The sequence below is a fragment of the Myodes glareolus genome, chromosome 5, assembly GCF_982192425.1.
Source record: "Myodes glareolus chromosome 5, mMyoGla1.1, whole genome shotgun sequence".
Lineage (NCBI taxonomy): Eukaryota > Metazoa > Chordata > Mammalia > Rodentia > Cricetidae > Myodes > Myodes glareolus.
Window position 1 is genome coordinate 38,367,879 of NC_142030.1, and position 21,812 is coordinate 38,389,690.

Genomic DNA, 21,812 nt, shown 5'->3' on the forward strand with positions numbered 1-21,812 from the left:
TAGCTGATGGCAGTCAAGGGGGTCACTCCCTATATCCATGTATGTATGGGTTATTAACAAAATACAAGCAAGCAAGTAAACAAAAAAAAAAAAAAAGAGAGAGAGAGAGAGAGGAGGACCAAGGGAGAGGAAGAGAGAGCACGCAAGGGTCTGGGGCACTAGGGAGAAAAATGATATATGTATAAAAGTTTCAAATACTAAACAAAAATCCCCAAGCACAGGACAGACACACATCTTTGCCACTGACTAGAATGAAGTGAATTTATGTATACACCACTTAGTAACTACTTGCTTTCAAGTTTTGTCAAAATAAGTTTTACAAACCAACACCCTTCTCAGCAAGTTCATGGGCCTGTGATTTTTAAACCACCTACATGTTATAATTTAAGATTTCAAATGATACAAAATTTCCATTGTTGCCCAAAACCCATCGTTTTGCAGGTCAACTCTAATTCTGTGAGGAAAATACCTACGTGCCCACCCAGGATATAAGATCCAAGATACCAGGTTATTCCATTACCATTTCAGAAGCACTGCCTAACTAAGCACATTTTATAGAACTCACTTTACAGTCTTTATTGGCTCAGCAACGCTATAAAATATTATCATTAAAATACAACCACCTGTGACAGGCAAAGTAACAGTGGGTAAAAGGTGCTTGCTACCGAGTCCGATGACCTGAGCCGAAACCTTGCAACCTACTTGGCTGAAGGAAGAGAACCCTTCAACTGTCCTGAATGTCACAGGCTCACAGGACACCATGACACGTGTGCATCCACATATGTAATAGAACCCTTGATCTTATTATTCTCTACCAGAGGCTGCTGTTGAAACCATGCTGCTGTTTTGTAAGTATATAAAATGAAATATTAAAGTTTGAGCTCCAAACTGCAACTGAAAATAGGTCATTTAAGATTTCAACTTAAAATGACAGTGAAACTTTATGAACACTAAAGACAGTAGACCTTTTTTTAACTTAAGGGAAAAAGAACATAAAAACCAGCAGCAATAGCTAAAATTTATACAATGTCCAACCATTTCTGAGTTTAGCCTTAACCCCACAAAGTAGATGCCTAATCTTACAAAGGATGAAACTGAGTGTGGGGAGGTTAGGTAATTTGTTCAGGGTCATATAAGAAATCAGGGAAAATCTGAGCTGACATTCAAATGGACGCAGGCCACCCAGCCGCAAGTCCCCTGCAGTGTGGACTACTGTGCAGCAAAAGCCCACGCTGCTCTCTTGCCCAGAGTCCAGTGAGACGGATGCTGCAGGGAGAAGAATGTACACAATCACCATCTGCTAGAACTTTTATTTTATAAATAAACATTCTGTGTACTTTAAAATGATTAAACTAATTATTTCTTGATGACTGTAATAAATATTTATCAAAAATAGCAACTGTGCATATAGTTATACAGACCTCACTGAAGTGCCCCCCACACATAACTGCTGTATCAAAACCTTACAAATGTCACTGGTGAACACGGGGAGAAACTGGTAGGCAGGCCAACAAAGCACCTCTCCATTGCATTCTTTTCAATCAAATACTTCCCAAGGTCAACTAAGCTTGCTTTGTTTGTTCATACTTAACCTGTCTGTCTGTGTGAGACAGAACATAGGAAGACAAGAGTTTTAGAAAGAAAAAAAAAAAGCTCCTAATCTTAGCATAAGCCACAAGGCTTTCCTGACAGCTGTCAAAGCGTGATGAGAAAAGCAAGCATGTTTACAGCTAGACACAGAGAAAAATACCAGCAAACTATAAGCACACCATGTATTTGAAAGCAAACAAATCTCGTGCTTTGGAGAACGTTACTGTGAACATAGTTATAAGGACATTTGTTTTAGAAGACTTCACAATAAAACTCACACATACATAATTCCACCAGGAAGTCTCTTCAGGATTAACCCTCTGGACTATCCTGACAATGAGTCAACACCAGAGGGCCACTGATAAGCAGAGACACAAACAACTGTGTCTTCAGTCACAGCCCATGAAGAGTGGTGACTTGTTTCACATCTCAGATGCCTGACATCTCTCATCTCAATCAGTGTTCTCCTAAGCATTCACAATATGACTGAGGTGACTTTTTACCTCTGTCTGATCTTTATACCAAAACCTCATCACTCAGGATCTTAAATATTCTGCAAGCTCCCCAAAATATGAAGACAAGACAAATTTACTAAATTTTACTTATTCAATAAATTAAAAAAAAAACTTGAAATCTTGTAACACAAATTTTAGTTCCCACATTCATCAAATCATTTTTAAGTTAATCAAACACGACAGTTGAAAATGTATGCGCTTATTTCGAAGACACCTATTGAATTTATTCTCTAAAAGAAAAAGCAAACCTGAAGGGTCACATTATTGAACATTTTACACATGGTGACAGTTTAGCTTCTACAAAGGAGTTTTGCTCGTGCAAACTGTAATGACTATCTGCTCCTAATAAACAAGCAAGCACGAGTGAGCAGAGATACCAGAGGTGGCCACTTCATTTCTTTCTGTTGCTTCCAGTTGCTAGCATAGTTGCAACTCGCATAAATATATTTAATGTATCCATGTAGATTCTCAACATCCTAGAAAAGAAAATTATAGAAAGCTGTGACTCTAATAATAACGCTGGTAATCTAATTGTTAGTACAAAAAATGGGAAAAATAATACTCATTATTCCTAGTGTTGTTAAACAGAAACTAAAAATACAATGTTTAAATGTCAGTTATGGCTCTAAACTAGATAATGCTCAGTTTTCCTTCTGGTAGAATCACCTTTTAAATGCAGAACATAATTTTTAAGAGGATTATGTATTCTTTGACATCCTGCTAAGAGCATCAAACCTGGGTGTTAAGACAACAGAAGAACCAAAACAAATCAAAGAAACACACATTTAAGAAACTTGCAAGACACAGTCTGGCATTTTCAAATAGAATGTATCCTTTTCATCCCCTTTAAGAAAGCTGCTATAAAGCCCCAAGTGTTATAGCAACTTTTTAAAATGCTTTATTTTTATTACATTACTTTATTTTTAGATAAAGGAGAGCATCATAAAAATGTGAGAGACACTTTAAAACTCTAGGCAGAATTCAAGAAAAGTGAAAACATTATTTTATTTTATATTATTGAATGTCAATTAAGGTTGAATGTGTCTAAAACAAACACAAGGAAAAATGTTTACAGAACTTGTTTCCCCTCCTTAAATGTTCAATTAATTACGTGCACTCCAACAGACAGTACTTGTAACTGAAACCTAAATGCTATACTCAGCTGCAATGCCATCAGTTTTCTAAGCAGACAGCCCAAACTACACTCCAACAGAAGCAGCTGTTTAATTTAACCTGTTGCAAGGCTCCGTACTGGTCCTGTGTGTCTTTATTTGGAAATATAATCTTCAAAGATATAATTATGTGGGCAGTGGTGGAGTACACCTTTAATTTCAGCACTCCTAAGGCAGAGGCAGGCAGATCTGTGAGCTGCACAACAGCCAGGTGAGTTACACAAGAGAAACTCTGTCTTAAAAGAACAACCCAAAACAAAACAAATCAATAAAGATACAATTACAATGTGAGTTACTGAGGCCACACTGGAAAAGGGTATGTCTGGTGGCTTTTGTAAAGTAAGAGAAATGGGGTTGGAGAGATGGCTCAGCAGTTAAGAGCTCCAACTGCTCTTTCAGAGGACCTGGGTTCAATTCCCATCACCCACATGGCAGCTCACAGCTGTCTGTAACTCCAGTTCCAGTGAATCTGGCACCTTCAAAGACATGCAGGAAAAACAACAATGAACATTAAAAAAAGAAAATCTTTAAAAAAAAAAAAAAAGAAAAAAGAGACACACACCACGGGAGAAAGGCAGGTGAAGATGAAGGTGGGCACCTACTAGTCAAGGATCAACAGTGCTAAGCAGCTAAGAGACATAAGAGCTCAGAGGACATGTCTACTTAGGGCCTTCAAAATTCCCTACCATGCTGACACCTTTAGTGCTCTGCCCTTGGGAAAGAGAATAAATTTTTCATCTTATGGTTTTTCAAGACAAGGTTTCTCTGTGTAAAGGCCTTGGATGTCCTGTAAATCAGGATGACCTTGAACTCAGAGAAATCTGCCTGGCTTTGTCTTCCATGCCCTACCTGAAGATAATAAATTTTAGGCCACCTATCTTATGCTTCTTTGCTATGGTGGTACCCTGTGAAACTAATACACATGGAACCAAACAGCCATACCTATATAATATAGCAGTAACAGTAAGGTTTACTTACGAGTTGATGGGATCATACTTTTGAACTCCATACATTGGTGTTAGTTCTGCACGTTTGATTACTTTCTGAGTATCATATAGAAGGAACATACTGAAAAGAACTAATCCACCATACATTGCCACTGAATACAGAGTGGCACCAGCCACTGTGGTAGGGGGAAGAAACATAGACCCTAAACAGGGAAAAAGAGGACGTATTACATATACAGCTTGCAACTGGACTTGCAGTTTCCATTATTTAACACTACCTTGGTAAATCTGATAAGCAATCTCATGGATCACCATTCTTCTAATGGGTTACTTACCAACATTAGAACAATTTACAAGTCAGCTTAATCATTTAAGAGGTACTTAATAAAACGAATTCTTAACCATAAGCCAAGATTTTATGTTATCAAATAATCAAACCCAATCAATTTAGCCTATCTTTAAAACAACTTTCAAAAATAAATCTTAATGCTTTAGGATACCCGAACCCTTCAAAGGGCAGCAGCTTACCCAGTGAAGACACAAAGACAACGCCCAGGCCCACTCCCAGGGGTGCTCCCATGTTCAGAAACTTCTCACTGGGTGCGCACATGGCCACAGTCGAGAGGCCGCCCACAATACCAGCAGTGTACCATGCAGCTCTCAAGAGAAGAGGCCCCCCCAAGATCGTCAGAGGAGCCACCACTGCACCCATCACAGCTGGGGAGAGAGCAAGGTCTTATTAGATATCTACCAAATGACCAGCAGAGAGCATATGTCACTGTAGCTTCTCATAACACTGTACCTTATATTAAACAATGCTGATACAGTAAATTTCACATTTAGGTAGTCCTACCCTACAATCCAAACTATGCAGTCAATATCTGAGTCTATAAAACTGTTTATCACATCAACATGGGATCCCAATTCATATACAAACAGTAGCATACATTTTTAGTAACTTTGTAAAAATCTGTGTAGGTCATTATTTCGATCAGAGACCACCACTAGATTTAAAAATAGCAGAAGACAGAACTGATACAATGGAAGGTCAAACCTACTGACGCCCAAAGGGAAGAAAGTAAACTGAAAGGGAAGTTTGTGATGGAACTCAGAAACATACACGCTTCCCAGGAAGGCAGCGTCTAATAAGGAACAGTCTCATTTCAGTTCATAAAAAGAAGCCTCAGTTGTTAAAATTTACAAAAATACCTCCCTTAAGAATTACAGGGGGATCATGACAGGGAAATCTAGAGAGGGAAAAAAAAAAAGAATTATAGGGGAAAGCTGGGTGGTGGCGGCACACACCTTTTAATCCCAGCACTTGGGAGGCAGAAATAGGCGGATCTCTGTGAGTTCAAGGCAAGTCTGGTCTACAGAGCAAGTACCAGGACAGGCTCTAAAGCTAGAGAAACCCAGTCTCGAAAAAACAAAAATTACAGGGAAGGTGGGCATAGTGGCACATGCCTTTAATTCCAGCACTAGGAAGGAAGAGGCAGGTGGATCTCTGAGTTCGAGGCCAGTCCGGTCTATGCAGAACAGTCAGAGCTACACAGTGAGACCTTGCCTTGAAACAAACAAAACAATAAAATATTACAGAAACATGTTATTGCCAATCACCAAACATCAATGGAACCAATTAAGAGGGCCAACAGGAAGATTCCAGGACACGAAATTATGTTAATAGAGAAATAATGTAGTTGCTTCCCTTAGTTTTCACAATAAAAACTAAGAGATAAAAACTTAGAGATAAAGCCAGGGCCTTGTGTACACCAAATAACACTGAGCTACATACCCTGCATCTGTCTTTTGAGATAGCATCTCATTATGTTACTTAGGTCATCTTTAAACCTGTAAGCTCCCTGACTCAGCCTCCTGAGTAGGCATGATTACAGGCCTGTAGCACCAGAACTGGTATAGTACAAGAAATAAAAACAGAGACAGGATATTAGGGTTCAACTTGAAGACCAGAAAAGCAAAATAGCTAGTCACCGGCTCTTACCTCTACCTCAGTCCAAAATGCCGATCCTGCCTATAGGAATCCTCAGAATGAGACTGTGTCTGCGAGCTGGCTCTTCCCATTTTATAGTCCTCTCTAAGGCTGGAATTAAAGGCGTGCACCAGTACCACCATGTTTCTATGGCAAACTAGTGTGGCTACTCAGATTAAAGGTGTGTGCCACCACTGCCTAGTCTGTATGGCTTATCAGTGTTGCTGTTTTATTCTCTGATCTTCAGGAAAGCTCTATTTTTAATAAATAAAATATCATTGCAACCTTGCTCTTATTTTAAATTGCTATAGTATAAGCATATGTACATAGTGTGTGTATGGGCACACACTATACAACACTGTGGAGGTCAGAGGACCCCTCTGTAAAGTTAGTTCTCTTCTGTCTTTATGTGGGAACCCCAGGGATTGAACACTGCTTACCAGGCTTATGCAGCAAATGCCTCTATCTGCTGAGCACCTTGCTGGTCTCTCAGCTCTTTTTTTAAACATAGTTATCTCAGAGCATAATCTCAGAGCAATCTTAATACCAACACCTTTAAAGCAAAGGCCTGGCAACCACGACTGTATGAAATTCTGTTTTCTAAAAACAAGATTTAGCAACTCATTTACAACTGAGGAGCTATTCAAAAAGGCCACTATTTAAGTCAGGTGTGTCAAGAGACCAAAAACAGGAAAACAAGAAGCTGCAGGCAAGTCTGACATGCAAATCAAGACCCTGTCTCAAAAACTAAACAAAACAAAACAAACAAGTAACGGGAACGTAAATAATATTCAAGAAAGTTCAGTAAGAATTTGAAACAGAACATACCAGAATGAAGCATCCAAGCCAGATGCTTTGGCCCTGGGCTCTGATCATACGGTATTGACTGTACCAGCATTCCAGCTCCAATCATGGCTGCAAAAGTTGCACCAATTGTCTGAAAGACAACAACAACAAAAAACCCAGATGCTTAACGCAGAAGCCCACAGATTCACCTGTGATTAATCACTATGAAGAAACGGAATCCTATTTTACTCTAGTACACTTAGGTTTGTGCTTCATTCAGCTTTAGTAAGACCACATTAGCAAGAGTGCCCTCTACTGCCACAGACAGAATTTTCAACCTGATGTAAAACAGAAAAATAAAACCAATTGTTTCTGTGAAGGATAAGAAAAACCAATGCTGAAAAACATACTGGATTCTACCGCATTGTTTTCTAATGGAGAAACAATTACTACAAACTGCTTCATATGTCCTTTGTTCATGGAAATTTCTAGTTGTTTATCTCAACTGTGCATTTTTCTTTAAAAATCCTCATTCTTTTGCTTTTACTTTTCCACATTCTACATTTTAGTGATACTGAACTGGTAGAACTCAAAAATGCTTCCAAGTTTGTATTTGCTTAATTATGTTTACTGTGCCTTTAAGAGAGAATGGTGGTACACACCTTTAATTCCAGCACTTAGTCTATGTACTAAGTTCTAGGACAGTCAAGGCTAAATAAGAGACCCTGTCTCAAGAAAACCAATGCTAGCCTTGTCTATTGAGTTCTAAAACAGTCATGGCTGATAGGAAGACCCTGTCTCAAACAAAAACAAAAGCCAAAAAACCAAACCACCCCAACAAACAGAAAGCATACTGGCAGGGCAGTGAGATGGATCAGCAGGTTAAGTTACTTGCTGAGTCCCAAACCAAAGCCTGAGGACCTGCGTAACATCCTCAGAATCCACAAAGATGTGTGTGAGAGAGAACCAATTCCACAAAGGTCCTCTGACCTCTAGATGCACGATACACACCCCTTCCTTGCTACCTGAGTGACTTACTGGTAGGCACTTTTCCCAATAGTGGCAGATGTCTCTCTTGTTCCAAAGGCACTTGAGAAAAACTGTGCTTTCCTGACTATCTGTACCACCTCCAAAAGGCTTCTCCCTTCTTTTTGAAACATCTACCTAACTTTCTCAACTATTTCTCTTAAATATTCTTAGTAGTAGAAGACAGTGACATTTTGCTGCAGAGGGTATGGTCTAAACACATAGCTTCTTCGGCATTGTATTTTTCTGCACATTTTAATCTTTGAGAATATTCCTGTTTATTATGATAAGCATCAATTTAAATTATTTTCCTTGGTTCAAATTGATTTTCCTAGTGAGAACTCACCTTCACTTATTCTTTGCCATGAACCTTTAGGCTATGAGTCAGAGTATTTACCTGATAAGGATGGTTCCTATACTACCACAGCAAGTTCTCTTGGAATACAGAACATAGGAAATAGCATGGATTCCAAACATACAGCTCCGGCTTTCCAACTATGGGAAACAGCTGTGTTTAGTTTCCATCTCCTGCCTTGCCCGGTACCACACTCATTGTAGTCCTGTTCTAATCCTTCACCGAGACTCAGGGGCACAGCTGGTGTACCTGCTTTGTGTCTCCTACATTAGTAGTTGTTCTTCTTTTTCTTTTTTTCATTTTTTGAGACAGGGTTTCTCTGTGTAGCCTTGGCTGTTCTCGAACTCACTTGGAAAACCAGGGAGGTCTTGAACTCACAGAGATCCACCTGCCTCTGCCTCCCAAATACTGAATTTAAGGACATGCGCCACCACTGCCCCAGTCCACATTTGTTCTACCACTTGAACAGAAGTGTTTTCTGCCATCTAGCCTATACAGTGGTCTCTGTTAAGTATTTTGCCTCAGCTTGGAAATCAAAGCTAGCACCTTTCTCACTGTGTCCGAGATTTCACTCAGATGGGACTGTAAACCACTTGTCCCAACAGGGTCTTCCTAGCTCTCCTAGCTCTTCTCCTTTGTTCTGCCAGACTGGCCTCATTCTCTTCTGAAAGAAAACATGTTACCTAGCAGAAGAACTAAGTCTTGGGGGCTGGAAAGATGACTGCTCTTCCAGAGGATCCAGGTTCAATTCCCAGCACCCACATGGCGGCACACAACTGTCTATAACTCCAGTTCCATGAGACCCAACACACATATACATGCAGGCAAAACACAAATGCACATAAATAAAAAACAAACAAAAAACCCCCAAGTCTCTTCCACAGAACTGCCCTGATGCTCAGAATGTCTTTCAGCTAACCTTTTACTTCACTTTCAACTTTTTATTTCTTACTGTACAGCCTGTATGATACACACTCTAGAACTCCCCCACCACATAGTAAAAACAGAACCCATACCTGAAAACATACAGTGCTAGCAAGCAAAACAGCAAGTGCTTTAAGATATATTCATGCACTTTATTGGGTGGTGGTGGCACACACCTTTGATCCCAGTATGTGGGAGGCAGAGGCAGGTGGATCTCTGTGAGTTTGAGGCCAGCCTGGTCTGCAAAACAAGTTCCAGGACAGCCAAGGCTACATAGAGAAACCCTGTCTCAAAACAAAACAAACCAAACAAAACCAAAAGGAGAAGGAAATATGCACTGACAAAGTGCCCATATTCAGGCGGGCAGCTCAGGAGTGGCAGCAGCACCATGTTAACTAATTTCCTATAACAGCGCAGAAAGCTTCATCTGCTAGATGAATCTGCATTTACTTTACTTATTTGTTTTTTTGCTTTCCAAGACAGGGTTTCTCTGCAAACCTGACTATTCTAGAACTTGATCTGTACACCAGGCTGGCCTGGAACTCAGACAAGTGCCAGGATTGAAGGCATCACCAGGCATATTTACTTTATGTTTTAGCAAGGAGGCACAAAATAGAAGTTGTTTGCTATCAGTTTCTAAGTTCAGTTTTTGACTCCTTTGATCCAATTAAGACACATATTTGATAAAGAGTAATACAGCATTCTTCCATTTAATGTCCTCTCCCTTTCCCACAATATATATTTTAGCAAATCATTTTTTCTTCCTTGTATTAAGAACTGAACCTACAGTTCAACTGATTCCAGGCAATTTCCTTACCATTGAAATATTAATGGCCCTACTCCATGAAATCTGATCTTTATACCAAAAAGTAACAAAATAACCCATCTCCCAGCACCACCTTCCCCACAGAAACAGCAAGAAGCTAACTTACCACCCAAGAGCCTCTCATCATGAAGTTCATGAGAGCAGGTGTTCTGGCTACTGCCAAGGCAGACAAAGCTGTTAAGCCAATACTTCCTGATAAGTACATGTAAGTAGAATGAATTCTATCCTTCACATACTGAGGCCAAATTCTGTAAGAAACAGAACAAGGTGAAAATTCTGATTAAATCATTTGCTAGATACAAAAGACTCTGGAATAAATCACTTTCATGTTCTCAACTTAATTGTGATGGAGATAATAAGTGTAATTATTGCTTTTGGTTTTTCAAGAGTTTCTCTGTGTAGCCCTGACTATCCTGGAACTGGCTCTGTAGACCGTACACCAGGCTGTCCTGGACTCTACTTCCTAAGTGTTAGGATTAAAGGTGTACACGACCACACCCAGCTATGATGTAAATAATTATGTACATCCTGGAACTATAGATTAAATGACAGAAACATGCATTTGATCCATATAAAAAGCAACACATTTTCTCCTTGTCTGAATACATAACCTTGATAAAAGATGCTGATTTAGGCTTGAATAAATCTATGAGAAATGAACAAAAGAGACTATTTACATTCATGCACATTCACAAATAAAAACCAGACAAGGCATTCCAAAAGTGACTAGAGACTAAAGAGTAGGAAGAATGAGAACCTTTATTTGAAGGAAGGATTTTGGTTGCTTGGGGACAATTTACTTACACAGCCTTTTCGATAGCTCCAATCTCATTAGACATTCCTAAGCCATAGTAGCACAGCGCTCCAAGACCAACAGCTGCTCCTCCAGCAACAAACCACCTTCCCATCTGATCAACTGCAAGCACAGCAGCAAACACAGGCTAGGGTCAGCACATTCCAACTAAACTAAAGTGCTGGGGTAATTATTCAAAATATCCAGGAGGGGATCAGATCGTAACTGTTTCTTCACAGGAGTCTCATGGGGAACACAGAATTCTCAACATTAGGCCAGAAGGAAAGGATATTCCAGAAACAAATGTACAATAATGACCTCAAAGAATAAAGGAGCATTTGGGTACAGACGTATACATAACTGTTAAAGCACGTGGGAAACTGACACAAAAAAATCTTGAGAACGAGATCAGCAGGGTTTACATAGCAAGAATATACCCCAGATGAATAAATGTTTAAAAAATATAGAAAATGGTATCAGTCATTTTACACTCTGTCTAAAGTGTGAAAACCCAGGTGAAGCTTTATGTGAGCCTAGAGAATCAACAGAGAAAAATGCTATTAATATTTATGTACCCCAAATAGGGAGAGATGCTCTTGCTTTAGAATAATGAAAATTTGTCAGCTCTCAGGTAGGTGCTCATAAGGAACATCTTGCTCCCTTCGATTTGTTCACCAAGAACATTCCTGGAAAATCCTGATTTGTTCTCTGTGGTCAAGTCTCTATCAAAAAGAAAAGCTCTCCATGATACTGATTAGGGCTCCTCAACTATAATAAAGTGACATTTCCATCACTGGAAAGTAGCAGTGCTTTTGTTTAAATAGTTTAGGGAAGATTAACAATCTGGTTTCAGACACTTTAAAGTTAAAATCCAAGCTATGAATCAAAATGACTTCATTAAGATAACGCCTTACTAGCTGCTGCAGATATGGCTCTTGAGTTAAGAGCCCTTTGCTGCTCCTCTTTTAGAGGACTCGAGTTCAGTTCCAAGCACCCACTTCTGGTGGCACATAATCACCGAACTCTAGTCCCAGGGGATAAGATATCTTCTTCTGGCCTCTGTGGGCATCAGCACACACCTGGTGGATATTCATGCATACACACACATGAACAAATATAAATTAAAAAAGACAGTGTTCTCTTAAAGGCTCAGGGAAGCTCCTGGACTCTTTTTGGATGGGAATGCTTTTACTAATCTGTTCAGTGATTTATTTTTAATTTGAGACATTCACAAACACATGCTTGGATGAAGATTCTAAATAATCTGAAACAAACTTCCTGAACAGGTTTCACCACTTTAGATAACAGTTTGATAATACCACTACCACAAAACCGCAATCTCTTAATATAACCAGTCAGCAACAAATCCAATGCAAAGCACCACTCGTTTTTGGGTTATCGGATTTCCTATCAGTGTGACCTTTCTTGCAGAAAACACATATATACATGTTAGAATATATTTTCAGGAGGTTGTTCATAGACTTCTTAAACACACCAAATAGCTTCAGGTTAAATACTGAACTTCCACCTACTTTTAAAGATTTTTTCCATTGATGGTTCCAAAGCTGCCTCTTTCAATTCTTGGCCCGTTTTCCCACGGTGGATCCTAACTCTTGTCTTGGCAGCATATTCCTGACATATACAAAAAAGACATATACCAGAGGATCTTTTTACACTAATATAGAATCAGTATAAAAGTTAATGAAGGGGGGGGAAAAAGCCAGAAGGCGGTGGTGCACACTTTAAATTCCAGCACTTGGGAGGCAGATCTCTGTGAGTTTGAGACCAGCCTGGTTTGATAGTTCCAGGGCAGGATCCAAAGTTACGGAGAAATTTTGTCTCACCCCCCCCCCCACCTCCCCCAAAGTTTAACCCAAAGGTTAGATGTAGCTTGACCTGTGCTCCATCTTTGAAATGATTATACAGTTTTCCTCAGGCAGTGAGTTGAACCTGAAGCCTCTGCAACAGTAGGAAAGCACTCAATCATTTAGCTGGGTCTTTACCAGCAGTGGAAAAGTTATTTTAAGAGGAAAATATGTCCTTTTAACTACTGAAGATTCTCTTTAGCTAGTTCACACTTAAAAACATGCATCTATACTCATTTAAATACTACAAGACAGATGTTTGCATGCAATCTCAGCACCTGCGAACATATAGGAGGTGAATTACTATTTTAAGATCAGTTAATTCTATAGATTGAGACCCTGTCTCAAAGGAAAACACCTGTTACCAAAGGAAATAGGCCTTCCTTGATAACCTGACATTTTTATCCTTATCTAAGCAAAACTGTAGTACCATCTTTAGTAACTAATCAGCTGGACCAACTGGTAATATCTCTGGGTTCTTCAGCATTTGACGGCAACTCCCCTAAACAATCCTTTTGTTGTACCATGTAACTTAATTCCCCAAGGCTTACTCTCAGTTTTCTGAGTGAGAAACTTCAAGAGATAAGGTATAAAAATAAAATCTCTCTTTCATTTGTGATAAGGAGACTGGGATGATGTTAACTGATAGGGAGAAAGTTCACTGGGAACTCTACTGTTGGTTTATTAAGTCACTAAAGAGAGAAAACTATGTACAGACAGAGAATCTCACAGACAACCCATTGATTAACCACTACCACCAAAACAAAACAGAAAATCCTAAAGTAAACAAAACAAGCAAACAAACAAAAAACCCGAAATGGGGTGGAAACCCATATTGAAAAAACATTCTTTACCCTGGTGGGTGTTAAGAGCCACTGATTCTTCGTGATGGAATTCTTTATGAGTGGGGAGGTCTTGGTGAAAGTGGGCTGGAAAACCTTGGAAGGCAGTGTCCGGAGACACACAAGCCTTGCGGCCAGCATGGTGGGTGATACACCGGTTCACTAAGCAGATCTGAAATGCTAGTTAAAAAGAAAATTGTATGTTAACTGAGAAAGGAACAGAATAGTCAAAGAATAGAAGAAACAAATTAAGGTTCTGCAGGGGAAAAAAAAATCACAACAGTGGCCTCATTAATTCTTAATGTTGAATCCTCCCCTTGCCTCTTCTAACTCCAGAAATCCAATTATAGTATAAATTATATAAAATAACATACATTATATTGCATATACTATTATATATAGTTTATTATCATATATATACCCAATAATAAAATCCCAGTTTGACCAGATATATGTAATACAGAATGAGTGTTATTATGTTAGCACAATTACAAATTCTAGCATTTACAGTCGCAGTGTTGACTGGTATTTATACTACCGTTTAATTAAGTTAAAAGAATGTGTGAAACTTTTAAGCATAGGAAAAACATTCCTATGAATGAATTGGAGGCCAAACTGTACAAGACTAAAAGACATCAACGGAAGCCAGGCCATATAAATGTCTAGTAAATACGTCAACTATTAAGGTACGACAGACACCTTCAAAGCAAGTTAATTTATTCCACTAGTACATAACTTTCGATCAAAATAAACACAATACCCGAGAGTCCTTCCACAGGAACTCTGAAGAGCACAAAACTCCAGGCATCTGACCTTGAGGGGGGGGAAAAATCCCCAGAGTCCTTCGGGTACTTTCACACCATTACATCATCTCAACCTGTCGCTTCCTCCGGCCTGCAGCCTACTGACCGGGCCAGAGACCCAAGTCTGCGTAGCCTCAAGTCGCACAATCTGCCATATATTTAGGCAAACGGGCCCCTAGACTAGTTCTGGATCAACTCCTGCCGGCCCTTCTTAAGGCTTCCTTCTTCAGGCTCGAGCGCCTGGTCCTCCCGCCTCACCGCCAGCTCGCAGCCTACGCGACCACGGAGCGCGCCCCACCGCACCCCCAGCCGGGCCACCAGGTCCCCACGAGGGGCTGACTCAGCATCCCGCTGCCCAGGAAGAGGTACCGCGAGGGGCAGTGGCGTCTCCCTGCCCCGCCCGCAGTGGCCGGCCTAGATCCCGCCGTGACAAAGGCCGTTTAGGGGACTGAGATTCTCAGGCTACGGGGGGCAGTACCTCAGCTCCGGTCCCCTCTACCACGGGGGCTCCCCTCCGGGCCAGTAAACCTGAGAGCGCTCGACCTCCCTCTGCCCGTTCCTCCGCGGCTGCGCGACTGAGTCACGCAACATCCGGACAAAAGGTAAATAGTAGAAACAGCCAATCAGAAGGCAGACCTCTGCCGGAAAAGCGGGTGCAGTGAGGGAGGCGGGGGCTTGGCGTGGGGACCGGACCAATGGAGATTTGTGGTCGGAAACGTCACAGTCGGCGTTCATTTTGGGTGTGGGCTGCGAAGCCGAGGCGGCCATTTTAGCGCTGGGTAGCGGAGTTCTCCCTTTCTTGCGTAGCTTTTCCTTCGCAAGAGTCACTTGTTAAAACTGAGGTGGGCGTGGTGGCCTTTAATCCCAGAGCTCCGGAGGCAAAGGCAAACTCTGTGAGTTCAAGGCCAGCCTGGAATTACTTTCGTTTTTGGCTCTAGGTTTCACAATGAATTTTCACATATAAGTTGGACTTTAATTCTGTTTAAGAGTCATCATAAAACACGTTTTACGCCGAGAACGTAAAATTTGGGTTAATCGTATGGTCGTGGTGGCTGGCACGATGTCTACCAACCCTAAGAGGTACAATTTAGTCAAACTTTCGTTAATTGCTTAACCTTTATCACTGCTCGGTTCTGTGGAGCCGGCTGTGGCTAGGCAGGATGTCTTGAGCTATGTGATATGTACTTGATACCCTCTCCTTTTAATTCATTGTGTGAACTTTAATGGATTTGACACTGGTTTTGTGGGTTTTTGCATGTGGAAATTTACCTCGAATTACTTCTGAGGACCAGGAGCAAAAAACCTTTTGTATTCATGGGATGAAAGGATTCATCTGAATATTTTCAGTGGTTTGCTTTTATTATTAAAATACATGCACTAGGTATAAATGTATTAGTAAATAAAATTTTCTTGAGAGTTTTAGTATGTTGACTGAGTTTCTTGATTTGGGGTTTGGCAAGAAAACAATGGCAATGGTATACATAGCGAGTTACAGAACAGCCAGAGCTGTACAGTGAGACCCGGCTTCGAAAGAAAAGAAAAAAAAATTGAAGGAGGATATAGGGTCACAATTGAAAACCACGCCTTTATGATTGTCATAAAAACATACTTCACAAATGTGGCAATTATTGATTACAGACCACCTGCTTCTTGAGTCAGCTATTGCTGGTTGGTGAGATCTAGTCAGTTTTTTTCCCCTAGTTTTTGGTTTTTTTTTTTGCTGTTGTCCTTGTGACCTTTTAATATCGTTTTGTTGCTGTTGTTTGTTGTTGTTTTTTGTTTTTGTTTTGTCTTTTTTTCCCCAAGCTTCAAGCTATACTTGTGTAACAGACCACTTACAAGCTACTCTTCCTCCTACCTAGGGTTTTTGTGAAGGCTACTGCAATGCTTGAGTGGGGAGTAGAGCTATTTCTCTTATATTTTTTGTTGTGAGCCTATTCTGTAACGCCTGAGCCATCTCTCCAGTCCAAGACTTATTTCTCCATATACTATTGGTAGAATCAAACCAAGAATGCTTTCAGTGTTACAGTAAGGAACACGTGAACAAAGTGAAACTAGTTCACTAAGGCAGTTTGTTTTTGTAGAAAGGGTGTGCCAAAAGCTAATCCAGGATAAGGAGCTTATCAGGAGGGGAAGTTTCCTTGGTTTGTATGTATGTATGCATGTAAGTATGTATGTTTTTACGGTTTTTCAAGACAGGATTTCCAAGTAGCTCTAAAGCCAGTCCTGGAACTTGAACAAGGCTGGCCTTGTTCAGAGATCCTCCTGTCTCTTCTGGGATTAAAGGCTTGTGCCACCACTGTGGTTTTTATTCTAATGTCAGGAATGGCTGTGTCTTTTCCCCATTGGCTGAGGTTCCACCTTTTAGTCTTTCATGATTGGCTAGTTTGAAAAGAATTTGCGAGAAGGAAATGGAGGACAATGAGAGGTGGTGGCCTTTTAACTCCCCCAATTCTAGAATACTGCCGGACCTTGGTATGAACAAAAGCCTTACCCAGTGGTGTGTTAAACTATGAAAGCATTTGCCTGAAGGTTTTAAAAAGAATGCCAGTGGTTTCATGATTAAAAGATTTATAAGGTGGGAAGATAAAAGATTTGAATATTTTTTAAATTTTATTTACTTATTATGTAGTGTTCCACCTGCATGTATGTCTACATGCCGGAAGAAAGCACCATATCTCATTACAGATGGTTGTGAGCCACCATGTGGTTGCTGGGAATTGAACTCGGGACCTTTGGAAGAGCAGCCAGTGCTCTTAACCTCTGAACCATCTCTCCAGCCCCTTGAATTCTTTATGATAAAACTTTTACACTATTTGACAGAAAAGACTAATTAATAGTTCTTATATTATCTATAGTCCCTGGTAAACAGTATTTACTGGATTTTCATTCTGAACCAAGCAATAGGGATGATTAGTAACTGAACCGTGATAGTGTTGCTTTTAGGCATTCCCTTTCTGGTGGTAATAAGTACTACACAGAAGGGTAAAGCCCTAGAGGTCTGGTACTTTAAGTAGCATAATTAACAACATTTAAAATTTATGACCCTTCATTATCTCCTAAGCAATGGTTTATTGTGATTTATGATCATCTCACCAGGTTAATCTTGACAGACATCATGATTTGCTCATTATATGGGTAATAAAACAGTCCGATGGCATCAGAGTTCCTGTGTCTTTACTCTGCAAACGGTGAGAAAACTCTAGCAGAAACTATCACCAAAGACATTGACTACGGGGAACTTAGATGGAGGATGAGCAGTTTAAACTTCACATCATCACACACAGGATCGCTGTCTAACTCCTACAGCTGAAAGTCTTTCCCCTACATCTACAGTATCTTAAATAAACAAATCTAAAAGTCAGTGGCTTGAGGTTCCTATTAATTAATCAAACCTTAGTCTTTGTAGAGACCGTATGTTTTTTTTTTCCCGCTCTCTATTTTTCTTTCTTACATTTGAGGCTTGATTGTCATATTAGATACTTTGAAACAGGGAATCACTTGCTCATATAATAAGATATGCTCTTGCCTGCCAATGTAGGTGAGGGAGAGGTTGAGGGTTTAGATGGAGAGAGAGAGAGAGAGAGAGAGAGAGAGAGAGAGAGAGAGAGGAGAAGGAGGAGGAGGAGGAGGAGGAGGAGGAGGAGGAGGAAGAAGAAGAAGAAGAGACAAAAAAGAAAAACAAAACAAAACCAAACCTAATTATAATAATACAAGTACAAACTGACGAAGACTAGAATTAAGGTGATAGAAGACAGAGATTAATGATGGATACATTGCTAATGACTGGACAAGTGGATGCGTGTCAGGAAGAGTGACACTGACATCACTATGTTCTGAGTGCAGCGAGTTTGTGTGGCTGACTATACTATCTGGAGAAAGGGTACAGGGGAAGGGACAGATAGCAGAGAAGTACTTACGTATAAAATACGTTTACTGCTTCTAAATGTTAGGGCTAAGGCAAAAGGAAAGACTTGAATTATGAATTCCAATGCTCAGTATACAACATAATTTTTATTACAGGCTACTACCTGGTTCATTACAGTGGAATAAAACCCCATTGTGTGTATAGCACATATTCTTTCTCCCATTCATCTGTAGACAGACAAGTAAACTGATTCCCTGATTTACTACGGTGAATAGTGCTGCAGAGAACATGGATGTAGCTGCCTTGGAGTTCTTAATGATAGCCATTCTGGCTGGGGTCCTGGAATCCTTAGTGGTTGGGTAAACACAGCAGAAGGCGGCAGAGCACAGCTGCTTGCTTGTCGCTTTGAAACGCTAATCAGCTGTGTCTTTAGAGAACTGGAGAAACGCTTAGGTTCTAGATTTTAAGGTTAGGAAGTTCTCCCTTAAAGCGTTTCCCAGACACAGCCAAAAAGAAACCTGAAGTAAGATTAAGAGACCATTAATAGGGAGGGCAGTGCACCTTGTGAGAAGGGGCAAGGCTGGGTATTGGCTAAAGGATAAAGAATTGGTTGCTTGAGTCTTTGACCATAGTGGCTTTTGTCTAGGTGGGCTCAGAAACTGCATTCTGCTCTTTATGATGTAAACTTGAGTATGTTTTCTTTTTTTATCTTTCCCTCTCTCCCTCCCTCCCTCCCTCCCTCCCTCCCTCCCTCCCTCTCTCCCTTCCTTCCTCCCCTCCCTCCTTTCTTCTTTTTCTTTCTCTTCTCTCTCTCCCTCCTTCCTTCTATCCCTTTCCTTCCTTTCTTTTCTTCTCTCTCTCTCTTCTCTCTCTCTTCTGAAGAGGTAAATGCTGCCTCTCTCCCCATTCCCCCACTCCTTCCCTCCCCCTCTCTTCCTCTCTCTTTTCCCCCCTTCTCCTCTTCCTCCTTCCCCTTTCCCCTTTCCCTCTATAACCCACTAAAAAAACTCTATACTACCCAATCTCTCTGCATGGCATATTTGTATGTCTCTTACCCACCATGGTCTCTGGCCCCTTGTGGGACTGGTCCCACACACAGGTTAGGCAAGCGTTCTAGCAACTAAGTTATACCTGTAGCGTAGGGTGACTACTCTTAAATTTACTTTAAAGAACTTTTATGCGTATGTGCGTTTCCCCTTCGTGTATGTATGTGCACTGTGTGCACACATGGTGCTTATGGAGGCTAGACGAAGGCAATGGTCCTGCTGGAACTAGAGTTACAACAGGTGGCTGTATAAAGTGAGGACACAACTGCTCCAAGGTATGGTGAGGGGACGGTTTTTATTGTAGCTATGAGGGAGAGCACCGCCAGCAGCATCTGGAGGAGTCCGAGCAGGTCGAGAACATAGTACATTGAACATGGCCAGCACAGTGGACTGGGGTGTGAGGGGAGGGGAAGCAGGGGAGGGGGAGGGAGTAAGAATGTGGAGATGTGGAGGCCAAGGAGACCAAGAGAGGAAAACGAGACCCACCAGAGCTCAGGGCTGAAATGCCAGGGTTAGATAAAGCTGGGGAGGGAAAACCCAGGAACTGGAGAATTTTAGGGTAGGGGTGGGGTGAGAAGAGCCAGGGGTAGCTGTGATATTGAGGACACCTGGAGGCCACATGTGGTTTGGTGTATTAATAGATATACAACAGATAGTTATTTGTCCCTTCTAAAAGTGATAAGGAAATGGCTCCTTTGGTAGAAAGGAAGAAAGGAGGGTGTCAGAATTTGGGGAAGTTTCATTTCCTTTGGCTCTGTCAGGGTCCTGGTGTCCTTTTAAGATGGAACACCTGAGAGCTTTCTCTCCTGGTCATAAAACAATAAGAAGATCTCCCTGTAAGGCAGAGCCCTGCTCCAAAGCCCCTGCCCAACCACCCTACTACATATGATTTTGTACTGTGGGATGTCTTTCTGTACACTGTGAATATGTGTTGCTCTCATTGGTTGACAAATAAATCTGCTTTGGCCTATGGCAAAGCAGGATAGAGCCAGCCAGGAAATTCACGCAGAGATAAAGAAGATGAAGGGTGGAGTCTGAGAGACACCAGCCAGCCACCAAGGAAGCAAGACTTGTAGAAAATGAGGTAACACCACAGTGTAAGAGCTATTAGCTAGAAATAAACCCAAGCCATCGGCTGAAGATTTATAACTAATATTAAGCCTCTGAGTGCCTGCGGGACCAGATGGGACAAAAAGCCTCTGGTTACATTGTGGACTTCCAGTTCCAGAAAAACAAGGATACATTTCTGCTATTCAAGGCCTTGAGACTGGTGGTTTTTTTTTTTTTTTCAGCATCCCAAGCAAACTAAGGCATTATTTCTATAAGAATGATTATAATGCATATGTCATGGGTTCCTATGATGGTTAAACAAAATAATGTGTGCAATTTATAAACAATAATACATAGTTATCTGATCGACAACTCATATTATTTTGTTAGTGGTACTAACAAAGTGTCTTTAGGAGTTTTAGAGTAGTTTTACTTTTTTCAGCTTCAGCCATTTTTCTTGAGGTGAACCAAATAGGCCTCATGCGTTATACGTGCAATGTCGTTTAGGGCACCTTCCTTTGTACATTCTCTTTGTAATCTGCTTATGTTAATGTCATCCTTTCTCTCTCCCCATTTCTTGGCATATCATATTGATTGGTGTCTCATGTTAGCAATTTATAGTGCCTTCTTTACTGGTTTATAGCAGGTGATTCTGAGCGTGTTATACCATAAATATGGATTATATTGTTTTTCCCCCTCTGAGTGAATTGCTTTGTATCTGTCCCATATTAAGCTCACCTGCTATGTTTCAGACTGTCAAACAGGAGACACAAGATCCTTTTCATTTTGATCCCTTGTTTATATGTTGCCTTGATTTTCTTTCTGCTGCATAAATGCTTATGATCAGAAAGCATGTATTTCATACTATTTTCTAGCATCACACACTTAGTTTTGAAAAAATAACAAATAATAAAAATGTTTTAACTTCTAGTTGACTTATTGGATGGTGGCGGTGTTGAGAGCTGTAAATTACTGCCATCCAGAATCTCTGTTCTGGCACACATGTCAGAACATTAAAGTGCTGTCACGGTGTGCGTGTGTTTCAAAACATCACCTTTAATCCCAGCATTCAGGGAGGCAGAGGTAGGTGGGTCTCTGTGAGTTTGACGCAGCCTGGTCTACAGAGTGAATTCCAGGACAGCCAGGGCTACACAGAGAAACCCTGCCTTGAAAAACCAAATAAATAAAAATAAGCAAAATAAAACACAAATAGTAGTCATGTTGGTTATCGTTTCTGTTGCTGTAAAGAGATGCTATGTGTAATGGATTCTTAAAAATCGCTGCAGATCCCCGAGTACTTTGCTGTAGGATCCCCGGAAAAAAAGAAAAGAAATGGAAAAAAAAAGAGAAAGAAGAATCTGAGGGACCCTGGGCCCCCAGTCGAATGCACCCCACAAAGTGTGCAGTGCTAGCGCAG

The 21,812-nt window shown here is 40.7% G+C and overlaps 1 protein-coding gene and 1 long non-coding RNA gene across 2 annotated transcripts; one reads left to right on the plus strand and one right to left on the minus strand.

Annotated features, from left to right (window-relative positions):
• Positions 1-1,290: 1,290 nt before the first annotated feature.
• Positions 1,291-15,058, minus strand: Ghitm (growth hormone inducible transmembrane protein). The gene is made up of 9 exons (XM_048420866.3): positions 14,910-15,058; positions 13,641-13,808; positions 12,454-12,553; positions 10,933-11,044; positions 10,235-10,376; positions 7,040-7,148; positions 4,753-4,941; positions 4,256-4,427; positions 1,291-2,581 (listed from the first exon to the last, which is right to left on the minus strand). Exons 2-9 carry the CDS (start codon positions 13,767-13,769, stop codon positions 2,497-2,499), a joined length of 1,038 nt encoding a protein of 345 aa, XP_048276823.1. The 5' UTR covers positions 13,770-13,808; positions 14,910-15,058; the 3' UTR covers positions 1,291-2,496.
• Positions 15,059-15,182: 124 nt separating this feature from the next.
• LOC125391711 (uncharacterized) lies at positions 15,183-17,795 on the plus strand. The gene is made up of 2 exons (XR_007229227.2): positions 15,183-15,511; positions 17,531-17,795. It is a non-coding gene; the product is annotated as an uncharacterized LOC125391711 (long non-coding RNA).
• The last annotated feature ends 4,017 nt before the right edge of the window (positions 17,796-21,812 follow it).